Source organism: Berghia stephanieae, chromosome 1 (genome assembly GCF_034508935.2).
Source record: "Berghia stephanieae isolate SIO BIC M18660-M18661 chromosome 1, UCSD_Bste_1.3, whole genome shotgun sequence".
In the NCBI taxonomy this organism is placed as follows: Eukaryota; Metazoa; Mollusca; class Gastropoda; order Nudibranchia; family Aeolidiidae; genus Berghia; species Berghia stephanieae.
Genome location: NC_088360.1, coordinates 142,823,631 through 142,837,316, shown reverse-complemented (window position 1 = coordinate 142,837,316; position 13,686 = coordinate 142,823,631). Strand labels below are relative to the sequence as shown.

At 36.4% G+C, this 13,686-nt stretch overlaps 1 protein-coding gene and 1 long non-coding RNA gene across 2 annotated transcripts; both read left to right on the top strand.

Annotated features, from left to right (window-relative positions):
- The first annotated feature begins 1,840 nt into the window (after positions 1–1,840).
- On the top strand, positions 1,841–10,438 carry LOC144963074 (uncharacterized). The gene is made up of 6 exons (XM_078896709.1): positions 1,841–2,697; positions 4,457–4,568; positions 4,874–4,928; positions 6,039–6,199; positions 7,615–7,690; positions 10,418–10,438. Exons 1-6 carry the CDS (start codon positions 2,643–2,645, stop codon positions 10,436–10,438), a joined length of 480 nt encoding a protein of 159 aa, XP_078752835.1. The 5' UTR covers positions 1,841–2,642.
- On the top strand, positions 7,633–13,678 carry LOC144963399 (uncharacterized). The gene is made up of 3 exons (XR_013643624.1): positions 7,633–7,738; positions 10,418–10,599; positions 11,439–13,678. It is a non-coding gene; the product is annotated as an uncharacterized LOC144963399 (long non-coding RNA).
- Positions 13,679–13,686: the final 8 nt, after the last annotated feature.

Genomic DNA, 13,686 nt, shown 5'->3' with positions numbered 1-13,686 from the left:
CGCTACTACTACTACAACCAATACCACCACCACATCATGACCACGACTACAACCACCATCACATCACTATCACTTACAACTACCACTATCACATCCAGGCCTCGAAGTGGGCCGAGAAAAGCCGGGAACTTTATTTTGAAATTTCCCGACCGGGGAAAATCGGTGAAAATTGTCTGGGGCCGGGAAAAAGCCGTTAGAAAAATTTAGGTGAACAACAACCCAACATGTATTCTTCCGCGTAATCATTACCCAACCTGCGAACGATCGGCTTAGAGCATGGCAGCAACCTCTTATGGTTTCCTCACACTACTAGGCCCTATGTTATGACGATCGACCCAATCAGCAAAGTCCGGTCCGCATTCGTAGAGTACACAGACTATTACCATGTTTCCTGTGCATGACGTAATTATAGTTGTTAGAGTCATCGCTGAAACACTGGAAGACGGCAATGGGATAGTTGCGTCAGTTGTTGAATAAATTATCCAGGCACGGTTGATAAGTAAAAAAACAAATTATGTTGTAGTTACATTTGAAAAAAAAAGTATATCACTGATCTAGTCTCATTGAGATATAAAGAATGATATAAAAATCAAGAAAATCGGCCGATAAATAAAAAAGTTGCTAAAAAAATCGAAAATAAACAAAAGCAATTTTTAAAATCGAATTTATTCGTAAAACAGTTGGTTTTCAACCGATTTTTCTGAAACAAGGACCAATGTTCTTTTTTCAAGCCGATTTCAACAATGTGACTTTCAAATTCCTCAGAATATTTTTTACTTTTAGATTTTAGCTTTCAGGCCTACTCAAAAAGGTGTTATATTCCTTGCCACTTGCACAACAATAGCGTAATACATCGACGGTGAGAAGCGTCTTTGTTTCGACCAGCCGGTTCGGTTAGATAGCCTGTGATTGGTCGAAGACTTAAAGACGCTTGATTCACTCAGTCGACTCATCTTTGTGCCCAAGACAAGAGTGCTAGAAACACACATCCCTCCCCTCATCTAGTAGTGTGTGTGTGTGTGTTTTTTTTTTTTTTTTTTTTGACTAGGTCATGAATGCGATTGTTAGCTAAGCTAAGAAAGACGGTCGACGTCTTTAGGCTACTTTAATTTTCGTGACTTGTTATTCAATTATTTGGAGATGGCAGATTAAGGTCGTTTACTCATTGTAATTTGTACTAAGTTTGTTTTGTCTGTCTCTAGATTAACTAGCTTTATTTCATTCATGTGCAATTCAATTAGGCCACAAGTCTTTGGACGCTACTTTCTCTCTCATACTCATAGTAATATTCAAATGTCTTTTTCTCTCTATTGATTTCTCTTCTCTTCTCTCTCTCTCCTCTCTCTCTCTCTCTCTCTTCTTTTTTATAATTTTTTTTGCATGTGTTGTAGAGGCCTAGACTTTACAGGAATACGTCCAAGTATTAATAGCCAGAGTCAATATATTTCTTTCTCTGTCTCAGCCACTCTCTTTTTCACTCACATCTCTCTCTCTCTCTCTCTCTCTCTCTCTCTCTCTCTCTCTCTCTCTCTTTTTTTTTTTTCCTTTTTTTTCCCCACGGATGGTGTAGGCTTAGATACTGGATGGCTTGTTATAGTAATATGTACTACGAGTCAATAATTTCCCCCTCTTTTCTGATTCTCTCTCTCTCTCTCTCTCTCTCTCTCTCTCCTCTCTCCTCTCTCTCTCTCTCTTTTTATATATATAATATATATATATATATATATAATGTAGTGGTAACTGGTCTAGAATTGATGAGTATGCTTGAAAATTACTACCTTAAAATTTTCCCTAGAGCCTGGAAAAAACCAGGTAAAAAACGGGAAAAAGCAGGGAAAAATATTTTCCTGAATCACTTCTAGGCCTGCACATCATCATCATCATCACTACCACAATACTACAACCACCAACACCACATCATCCTTACTACCACCAGTACTACAATCACAACCATTAGGTTTTTGAGCTTTACTTCATTTGAAATAAAAATTCGCCTCTTACCCTTTCTTGGGTGCTTTAATTGTAATTCTAGAACTTTTTACTGGTGCTGATATGAAAATTATTCCAGATGATTGGTCCTTGTTTAAGATTGAACTTGAGTTATGAGGAAAAATATCACCATCGTTGTCATTAGCAAGTTGATTACGTTTCCAAGCTACAACAATCGAACGACGGGGAAGAAGACAGTCTTAGGAAAGATCTTTTTCTTCGTCGTTCCTCGATTGCTGTAGGTCATAATCAACTTACTGTCCCATAAAAGAATTATGATAACCAAAATGGAGGTAACTAATAACTCGGGAAGCAAATTGTGCTCCCTTCCTCATTCCATTGCTCACATGTTATCGTGTTGCCAGCTGTGCCTTTATTTGTATAGTGACAAAGTTGGTAATTTTTATAGAGAATAATCAATATGGATTGGTGACAGATTCCTATTTATCTCAAAATTCATATTCTCATGACAATTCCACTTTTAGAATGTGAAGGTTTAGCAGGTCCACTTTTAATGAAGTACTTTGAGCGCTTTCAGTGGAAATTGTTTGTTTTAATGTTTTGTTTGTTTTTTGTATTTCAGTTTAACGCATATCCCGAGTGAATTATCACAGATCATTACATTGTCAAGGATTGACATTTCTGGCAACAATATGGAATGTCTGCCATCATCGTTGCTGAAGTTGAAGGATAATCTCATCCTCGGAGGTAAGTGCACAGGGTGGGTGGAGAGCCCCTTAAGGGGATGATGGATGGGGGGGGGGGGGGGGGGGGGGGGCATGTGGCTTGTTCCATCCACACCTTTGTTCTATATATACTTTTATCTTGTTTTGTTTTTCAATTGAATCTTCTGGCTTCATAATCATGGTTACATGGTTATCAGCATATCTCTGGCTGTGGCTCAAGTTAATGAGTTTGCTTTCATGCACAATGAGTACTTGTCAATAGTACTACTGGTGATAAGGGTCTGGCAGTGTCCAACTTTATGACCCCCCCCCCCCCTTCCTGTGAAATGGCATTTTACTGCATATCTGGTGAAAGCCTAAATGCCTGGGTAATCTTCCCATGGTGGGCAGTAGGTCAGTTGCTGTACGTTTTATCCCCTTGTTTGAGTTGCTTCCTGTCCTGTTCTCATCGGATTGTTTTTTTATGTACAATTAGACAACTATGTTACCTGGGTGGGGTTCCTGACCTCCCGTCGTGGGCAGGGAGGTACATACTGTGTCTTCTATCCTCTTATATCTGTTTTCCACCATGCTTTGTCTTTGTCTCGGAATGAGATTACTTGGTTTCGTCCTGGCACTGGCCGGAATCCTAGCTGGGAGGGAAACAAATTCATAGTTGTTTTGGGAGATGATATTTTTTTCCCTTGTAAATCATCTCTCTTATGTATTATTATTTTTATTTTATTTTGTAAGCATTTGAGTGTATTCCTCTTTGTTGGATTTTGTGATTGTGTCTGGATGAGACTTGTAGGTGATTTCAAACTAAGTACATTGGTGGCATGCTCTTGGAATCTACATCTGATCCCTATTTGTTCTCAATTCCCCTTTGTCTTTTTCTTGGTTGCTTTAATTGTAATTCTAGAACTTTTTACTATCCCATTTTCTTCCTTTTTACTGGCGCTGATATGACCTAAATGTGTTGCAAGCGTCGTAAAACCCTTAAAAACAATACAAACTTTTTCTTGGTTGCTTTAATTGTAATTCTAGAACTTTTTACTATCCCATTTTCTTCCTTTTTACTGGCGCTGATATAACCTAAATGTGTTGCAAGCGCCGTAAAACCTTTAAATACAAACAAAACAAACAACTTTGTTACTCCCTTGGTTTGAATATATTATTTTAATTTTGGGAAATGGACAACTTTTAAGCCATTCATTAAAGTGACAGTTGTCTTTGTGCATTATTTTTTCTTTAGCCATAAAGGGAGGTGAGATCATATTACTGGGTGGGGTTTTGATCACTGATGGTGGGCAGGTGGTCAGCTTTGTCTTCTTTCCCCTGTGTATTCTTAGTTGTTTTCTGTCTTTGTCTTGGAATGGGATTATACTTTTTTTGTGCTAGCTGTGGCCGGAGTCCTTGAGTTCCCCCAGTTATCAAAGAAAGAAAGAAAAAAATGTTCCCTTAAAGTTATAAAGGCTAGTGCTCAGTTCACGCTCATGATAGCTTCGTCGATTGCCAGCTCGTAATGGTGGAGGTCAACATTTATTTTACGTATAGAAGGTTGTAGATACGCAGTATTTTTTGTTGTTGTTAATTGGAGTATTACTAAAATTGTACCGTTTATTACTGATGGATTTTGTGTTGGCTACTGATTTTGAAATGTTCCGAGTAGACAGGTATGCTGAGGTGCTGTTAGCTCAACCAAGTTAGATATTGTAAATTGATATAATTTATGAAATGTGATATAGTATTCCTTCATTGAACCTTCATTTTTTAATTTTATTTTTTTTACATTCCTCCAGGAACTATTCTTGAACTCGTCTCTTTGGTAGGTCTTTACATGAATGACAATAATATACGTGAAATCCCCGAAGAGATTGTAGTTCTACAAAGACTTCAGTTCCTCTTTTTAGCGTAAGTTTCTTTTTCCTGACTGATTACATTGCATTGTATTGGGGGAGGGGGGGGGGGGTGTTCTTATTGATAAGATTTATGGAAGGTTTTTAAGAGATTTTAGAATATATACTATCTTATCCATATTGCACTATCTGAGGTAACTCGATAATTTTTTTCCTATTTAATTTCACTATATTAATTGACAAAATATATCAAATTCTTTTAAAAATCACGAAGATTGAACTATTAAGTCACTCCTTCAAAAGTTATTTAATATTTTGTAATTTATTGATTTCACAATGGTGAAAATTTTTTATTTCTAGAGAGAATAGGATTACACGCCTTCCAAGCTCCCTGTTTCGCATTCCAGCTCTTCAAGTAAGTTTGTATTTGCCAGATGTATTAATTGTGGATTTGGTATTAAATTTTCGAAAGCTGACCCTCCTTGGGTTGATGGGATGGGATTCTAGGTCCACAGCTTTGCGAAACCTGTCGCAATCGGAAAATATTTGCACATTTTTTTGGATAAAATTTTGGGCCAATTTTAATTCTTCTCGAGGTTTAGATTCTTTACCCACAACTCTTTGGAGAATAAATAATTGTAATTTTGCTCATGACTAGGTATATGATCAAATGAGAGAATAGCATAGTGGGTGGAGAGATCTTATCGTGCTGAGTCTTCTATCCCATAAAATTTTTTGGGTTTTTTTCCTTTCAATGTTTTGGACTGCAATTGCCTGCTGGTCCTGGCAGGGATCCTTAATGGAGCAGTCAAATGTATGGTTCCCATTTTAGACCTTCCCCCCTTGTTTTATATGTTACAGTGAATGACATAATCAGTCAGATGGTGAAAAGGTTTGAACTGAGATATTGCCAAGTGTAGTTAGGTCAATTTTTAAAAATCAAAAATGAGCACATGTCATAAATAATTAAATCAACCCTTTTTGTACATCTTCGGGAAATATCGAAGCTTAATTTCACTTCTAAATATTTTTAGAAACTTGTCAAGCAAGATGAAAAAGTATGAAATTTGAGAAAAGTTGCTGGATATCTTTCCCGTTCATCTGACCATAGCTTCATGATTTACTTCAAATAAGGATAACAGCTGGTCATTAAAATCGTCTACACCTACATGGGAACCTAGCAGTGATATGATTGTCATTGGACTTGCAGGATTTTCCTACCCTCTACTAGCTCTCGAGTTCACCCTCATTGAAAACTGAACAAATTAGTTCAATTTTCCATGCATGTATATAATTCAACGAATGTTAAAATTTTAAATTTTGGATGGTTGCACTATTTTGAAAATATAATTACGAATGGAAAGCTATGAGAAAATTAGCAAGTATTGGGGGAAAATCTTTTCATATGGTGGTGGGTTGTTTTAGGTCTTAAATGTTGCAAGTGCTGTAAAACCCTAACAAAACAATTTCTTTGTGGCTTCATGGTATTGGATAGTAACCTGTCACAACTATTTTCCTTCTGCAGTATTTGTGTTTATACGACAATCCCCTGAAGTACATTCCTGCTTCAATTTGCCATGCCAAAAACTTGGCCACACTTTTTGTTACAAAATGTTCTCTGACATACATCCCACCATCCATCTCTCAGTGCTATCAACTCCGGACTTTGAGGATTGCACAGAATTTGTGAGTATATTTTGTTACTAATTGTTTGAGAGGTTGACAATTGTTCCTGGGTGGGGTTCCTGGCCTCCTATAGTAGGTACTTACTGCGTCTTCTATTCGCCTATATGTTTTCCAACTTGCTTTCTGTCTGTCTTGGAATGAGATTACTTGGTTTTGTCCTGGACCTGGCCGGAAACTCTGGCTGAGAGGGAAACAGTCAGATGTATAGTTATTGTTTTGGGAGGTATTTTTTTCCTTGTAAATCTCCGTTATGTATTATTATATTTGTATTGAATTTATAATGTAAGCATTTGAGTGTATTCCTCTTAGTGGGGACCTGTGCTTGTGTCTGGATGAGACTTTTAGGGTGATATCAAACCAAGTACACTGATATTGTGGTCTTGGAATCTACATCTGTTCCCTTTGGGAACTAATTCCCCTCTTTGTCTTACCCTTTCTTGGGTGCTTTAATTGTAATTCTAGAACTTTTTACTATCCCAAATTCTCCCTTTTTACTACTACAACCACCACCACATCACTACCACTACTACTACAAGCACCTCCTCATCATCGCTACTACTACTACAACCAATACCACCAACACATCATCACTACCACTACTACTACAAGCACCACCTCATCATCGCTACTACTACTACTACTACAACCAATACCACCACCACATCACGACCACTACTACAACCACCACCGCATCACTACCACTAAATACCACTACCACTATCAATCAATCCATCATCACTACCACTATCACATCATCACTACCACTATACTCCAACCAACACCATATCATCCTTACTACCACCAGTACTACAATCACAACCATTAGGGTTTTGAGCTTTACTTCATTTGAAATAAATTCCCTTCTTTCTGTATCCAATTTTCTTTTACTGGCGCTGATATGAAAATTATTCCAGATGACTAGTCCTTGTTTAAGATTGAACTTGAGTTATGAGGAAAGATATCACCATCCTTGTCATTAGCAAGTTGTTCTTCAAGCTACAACAATCGAACGACGGGGAAGAAGACAGTCTTAGGAAAGATCTTTTTCTTCGTCGTTCCTCGATTGCTGTAGGTCGTAATCAACTTACTGTCCCATAAAATAATTAAGATTACCAAAATGGAGGTAACTAGTAACTAGGGAAGCAAATTGCGCTCCCTTCCTCATTCCATTGCTCACACGTTATCGTGTTGCCAGCTGTGCCTTTATTTGTATTGTGACAAAGTTGGTGGTAATTTTTATAGAGAATAATCAATATGGATTGGTGACAGATTCCTATTTATCTCAAAATTCATATTCTCATGACAATTCCACTTTTAGAATGTGAAGGTTTAGCAGGTCCACTTTTAATGAAGTACTTTGAGCGCTTTCAGTGGAAATTGTTTGTTTTAATGTTTTGTTTGTTTTTGTATTTCAGTTTAACGCATATCCGAGTGAATTATCACAGATCATTACATTGTCAAGGATTGACATTTCTGGCAACAATATGGAATGTCTGCCATCATCGTTGCTGAAGTTGAAGTATAATCTCATCCTCGGAGGTAAGTGCACAGGGTGGGTGGAGAGCCCCTGAAGGGGATGATGGGGGGGGGGGCATGTGGTTTGTTCCATCCACACCTTTGTTCTATATATACTTTATTTGTTTTGTTTTTCAATTGAATCTTCTGGCTTCATAATCATGGTTAAATGGTTATCAGCATATCTCTGGCTGTGGCTCAAGTTAATGAGTTTGCTTTCATGCACAATGAGTACTTGTCAATAGTACTACTGGTGATAAGGGTCTTTGTATATATATATAATAAATCTAAAAAAATGGCAGTGTCCAACTTTGTGACCCCCCCCTTCCTGTGAAATGGCATTTTACTGCATATCTGAAGCCTAAATGCCTGGGTAATCTTCCCATGGTGGGCAGTAGGTCAGTTGCTGTACGGTTTTGATCCCCTTTATGATTTGAGTTGCTTTCTGTTCCTGTTTTCATCGGATTGTCTTTTTTTTATTTGTATACAATTTGAGACAACTATGTTAACCTGGGTTGGGTGCACTTCCTGATCCTCCTTTGTAGTGGGCAGGGAGGTACATACTGTCTTCTATCCTCTTATTTTTCCACCATGCTTTGTCTTTGTCTCGGAATGAGATTACTTGGTTTCGTCCTGGCACTGGCCGGAATCCTAGCTGGGAGGGAAACAAATGCATAGTTGTTTTGGGAGATATTTTTTTCCTTGTAAATCATCTCTCTGTTATGTATTATTATTTTTATTTTATTTTGTAAGCATTTGAGTGTATTCCTCTTTGTTGGATTTTGTGATTGTCTGGATGAGTCTTGTAGGTGATTTCAAGCTAAGTACATTGGTGGTATGCTCTTGGAATCTACATCTGATCCCTATTTGTTCTCAGTTCCCCTTTGTCTTACTTTTTCTTGGGTGCTTTGATTGTAATTCTAGAACTTTTTACTATCCCATTTTCTTCCTTTTTACTGGCCCTGATATAACCTAAATGTGTTGCAAGCGCCGTAAAACCCTTAAAAACAAACAAAACAAACAACTTTGTTACTCCCTTGGTTTGAATATATTTTAATTTTGGGAAATGGACAACTTTTAAGCAACTCATTAAAGTGACAGTTGTCTTTGTGCATTATTTTTTCTTTAGCCATAAAGGGAGGTGAGATCATATTACTGGGTGGGGTCTTTGATCACTGATGGTGGGCAGGTGGTCAGCTTTGTCTTCTTTCCCCTATGTATTCTTAGTTGCTTTCTGTCTTTGTCTTGGAATGGGAATTATACTTTTTTTGTACTAGCTGTGGCCGGAGTCGAGGGAAGCAACTATAGTTATATTTAGTTATAGAACTATATAGTTATATTTCCTTGTAAATCATATCTGTGTATTGCAATTTTTTCTTTTAATGTTTTTGATTTATAATATATAATGGTTTGTAAAGATTTGAGGTGTTCCTCTTAGTGGGGACCTGCGCTTGTCTGGATGAGACTTTTAGGTGATATCTGGGTGGGGCTCCTTACCTCCCATAGTGGGCAGGGAGGTACTTGCCGTGTCTACTACTATCCCACTGTTTTCCAACATCTGTTTTGTCTTGGGATGAGATTACTTGGTTTTGTCGTGGCCTTGGCCGTATACCCGAGCTTGGAGGGAAACAGTTGAATGTATGGTTATAGTTTTGGGAGATATGTTTTCCTTGTAAATCATCTCTGTTCTATACTGTTTAAAAAATTTTTTTTAACATGTGGTTTTTAAACATTTGAGTATTCCTCAAAGTGGGATCTTGTGCTGGTGTCTGGGTGAGACTTTAAGGTAATCTCAAAGTACCAGGGTAGTATGCTCTTGGAGTTCCCCTCTGTCTTACTTTTTCCTCTAGTCTTTAATTGTACATCTGGAATGAATTTACTATCCAATTCTCTTCCTTTTTACTGGCGCTGATATGACCTAAATGTGTTGCAAGCGCCGTAAAACTCTTAATAAACAAAATTTTAGGTGATCTAAAAAGTATACTGATAGAGTGCTCTTGTAATCTCGTACATCGTTCCTTATTTAGACCCATCCCCATTTGTCTTGTGTTCTTTCAGTTGTTAAGCTATATTTGTTTTACTTTCACATTTTCTTCCTTTTTACTGGTGTTGAAATAAATGACCTGAATGTGTTTCAAACACTGTAAAACCCTTAATAACAAAGACAAATCATTATTCCTGATGCGGGTGGTTGGATGGGAGCATCACCCTTGAATCATATACCTATGTTCGCATGGGTGTACGATCCGATAGTGATGTCGTTTCTTCTTCTCTTTACTAGCCTATCCTGTTTCTTTGGTTTGTGATTGTATTTTTGACAGGGGATATTTTTTTTCTCTGTAAATCTTCTGCCTGTTTGTTCTTGGTTATTTATAATTTAGGTTATGATTTTACATTTATACTATTTTTGTTGGATTGCTTGTTTTTTTGTTTCAGCGGTCTCTCAATAACCTCAATTGTGTTGGAAGAGCCTAAAGCAACAAACAAACTAAAAATTATTCCTGATAAAGTATTGTGAATTTTTAAACCATTCTATACATCATGGAAGCATTCCTAAACTGTCAAAATTTAAAGCTATGAAGAGAATCTGTTGCAGTTTTCTATGTATGCTAAATTGAATTTGGGGTCCATCTCTGGAAAAAGCTCGAATAGTTGACGACACAGACATCTGACATTTTCTCATCAACCTAATATTTTCCACAGGAAGATGCCAGACCTTTGTGAAGTATCAAGTGGATGGCGACAATATAAAAGATTGTTGGGAGATTGTTAAAGTAGTACCACCACCGACCCGAGAAAAAGTCCACAGTCTTTAACTGACATGGCCATGTGTGCTGTCAAGGAGTATGGATTGAACACGAGTGGACTGTCACATGACCTGCAAGGTAAACAATTCATTTTAGCAGACCTGCCTGCTCTTACGAAAATTTCTTACCACTATGGTTGGGTCCTATTTGACATTGGATCTTTATTTAATTAAATGCACACTTTTGCCAGAGATGGTTAGAAATAGAAAGTTTGAAACGCTAATTTAATGTATTTAAACACAAATTGGTTTTTGTGTATTATGTTATCACCCCTGAAAACTACGAGTTTTAAAAATTCTAAGTGGCAGGTCTGTTTTTTAGATGAATAAAGAATTGTTATTCATATTGTTTATGATTGTTGTTGTCGTAATTACTATAATTATTTTTGTCATTATTTGCTTAGTTGAAATAGTGCATTGAGCTGAAATTGTTCCAATAAAGCAAGTTCCAACTAACCCAATGAACAGTTTTATGTGGGTGGTCTTCGAAATTGGAACAATATATCAAGACTGCATATAATATACAATAGCTTTTTTAGAGCTGCCAACTTTAAATTTCAAAAATTCGTAGTTTCCAAGGGAAAAAGTCATTTTAAATAGCTTTAGAAATAATTTGCCCTTAGCATGATCCAAAAATGCTCCAAAAGCCTGAATATAGGTTCTAAGGAACTTAACTTTCCTTCTCAACAAAATTTGCTTTAAAAAAGGCGAATATTCTGTAGCTGGAGTATTTGTAATTTTGTAGTACGCATTATCAATATAACTGCAATGTAAATGTTCTGTTTTGTTGCTTGCATAAAAATTTTGCTTTTTATGTCATGTGGGTGCAATTGTATTTCAAATCTAATTTTTTGTTGCATTTATTCTATTAAATAACACGACACTTTTTTATAACTAAAATTTTTTTCTTGTTTTCAGGACGACTCACACATCTCCACAGTTGTAATAAATGTAATCGAATAGGCATGAGGGCCTATGTCATGCTCAAACGACTTGTGAAACTTAATGGTCAGATCTACCCGTTTTCATATATATATTGTAGGGAACATTTCTGGGAAACGAATGATCTTGCAGTACTGAAGCAAGAACTCAGTCTGTTTTTAACACCGTTTAAGCGATTCGTTTAAATGTCTCGCTTCACTCGATTTGGGTGTGAATGAGGATCTGATCACGGGATTTTTCAGCAAATTTTCTCCATTCGATTCTATTGTAAATGGGTATCTAGTCATAGCCTGAGCATTTATGAGTGACATAGCAAGAAATGACCAGACTCTCATACCTGTCCGATATAGCATTATAGCAACTGTTGGATGACGAAGAGGTTCTTGGGAAGGAGATGTGACAGTTCACTGAGAGGTTCATACCCTTTGACAGACAGATGATCAGATAAAGTATGTTCTTTGTTTTTGTTTTCATTATTGCTGTGATAAATGAAAAGTTACTACCTGTGATGTTTATTGCTATTATGATTTTCTTTCTCCAATCTTCTCCCACATTCCTTTTAAATGTCTTTCAACTGGGTGGGGATCCTGACCTCCCATAGTGGGCAGGGAGGTACATGCTGTGTCTTCTATCCTCCCAACCTGTTTTCCAATTGTTTCCTGTCGTTGTCTTGGAATGAGATTACTTGGTTTTGTCCTGGCCCTGGCCGTAGTTCCTTGGCTGGGAGGGAAACAGTCGAATATACAGTTATAGTTTTGGAAGATATATTTTTTTCCTTGTAATATCATCTCTCTCTGTTATGCATTGTATTATGTTTAGTTTACATATTATATTATATGATTTGTAAACATTCGAGTGTATTCCTCTCAGTTGGGACCTGTGCTTGTGTCTAGATGAGACTTTTAGGTGATCTCAAACTAAGTACTTGGGTCATCATTTTATGTGAAGCAAGCTCAATATCAACTTATGCATTATTGTTATATGGCAGGGGAATGTTTGCTTACAGGGAATCGACGGTGTGCTCTTGGAATCTACATCTGTTACCTATTTGAACCAATTACCCTTTGTCTCACCTTTTCTTTTGTGCTTTAATTGTAATTCTAGAACTTTTTACTATCCCATTTTCTTCCTTTTTACTAGCGCTGATATGACCTTAATGTGTTGCAAGTGCCGTAGAACCCTTAAAAACAAATGTCTTTCAATCGCCTTAGACTTTGATGGCATACAAGTTGAATGGATTTTCTCAATGTTTAAATGTTTGGACGTTTTTGAATGTTTGAACTGTTTCTGATTACTTTAATGGTATACTTAAAAATAAAGCTAGATTATGTAGCAAGATTGCTATTTTCCGTATATTTACGGAATTCAGCATGTTATAAATCCTCTGTATATTTTACAATCACCTGCTACACGGAAAAAAAAAAGTAAGCACATAAACGATTCTTTTTACTGGAGTTTAATAATAATAATAATAATAATAATAATACTTTATTGCATCCCAAAAAGGAAATTTTTTGTACAGACGTGTTATAATTTACACATAAGATAAAAATACAATGGAAATAGGATGTATATATATAAAAAAGGAGCAGCTCTATAACCAGAGCTGCGCTTTATAATATGAATAATTTCAACACTGTAAAATAGTTAAAACTGTCACTATAAATTGAAAATTGGAAAGATTGCAAAACAAATAAATTAATAAATTAATATTTATATTTTTTAAAAGTAAAAATGAGAAATAATTATATAAAATGATTATTGCTTGTTGTTATAAAGCCTAATACTGGACGGCAGAAAAGATTTTCGGTGTCTCTCTGTTTTCGTTGAAATAAAGGGCGACCACTTCTTTCCGACATAATAATTGATGGTCTTAGTGGATGATACTGGTCATTTAATATTTTAATTTTATTTATACAAAATTTCTCGTATAAAAGATCTACATCGTCAACATCATTTATATAGCGTTTAATGGATTTTTTAATATTTGAATTTATTTTGTTCCTTTCCACTGCTAAGCAATTGCCTCCCCAAGCTGTTATACAAAATGACAAAACACTTTCGATTACTGCTCTATAAAATAATGTGCAGAGGGTTTTATCTATTCTAAACTGAGAGAGTTTCGATAAAAGATATGTACGTCTGCACATCTTATGCCTAATTATTTTCAAGTGTTCATCCCACTTGAGCCTGTCATCAATCGTTACACCAAGGTATTTGTAGT

What these genes read in the sequence shown, in the direction of transcription:
- LOC144963074 (XM_078896709.1), top strand. Translation starts at nt 2,643, where the DNA reads ATGGAATGTCTGCCATCATCGTTGCTGAAGTTGAAGGATAATCTCATC. An exon ending in TTCGCATTCCAGCTCTTCAA is followed by an intron (nt 4,929 to 6,038) that starts GTAAGTTTGTAT and finishes TTCCTTCTGCAG; the next exon opens with TATTTGTGTTTATACGACAA. An exon ending in TTGAGGATTGCACAGAATTT is followed by an intron (nt 6,200 to 7,614) that starts GTGAGTATATTT and finishes TTTGTATTTCAG; the next exon opens with TTTAACGCATATCCGAGTGA.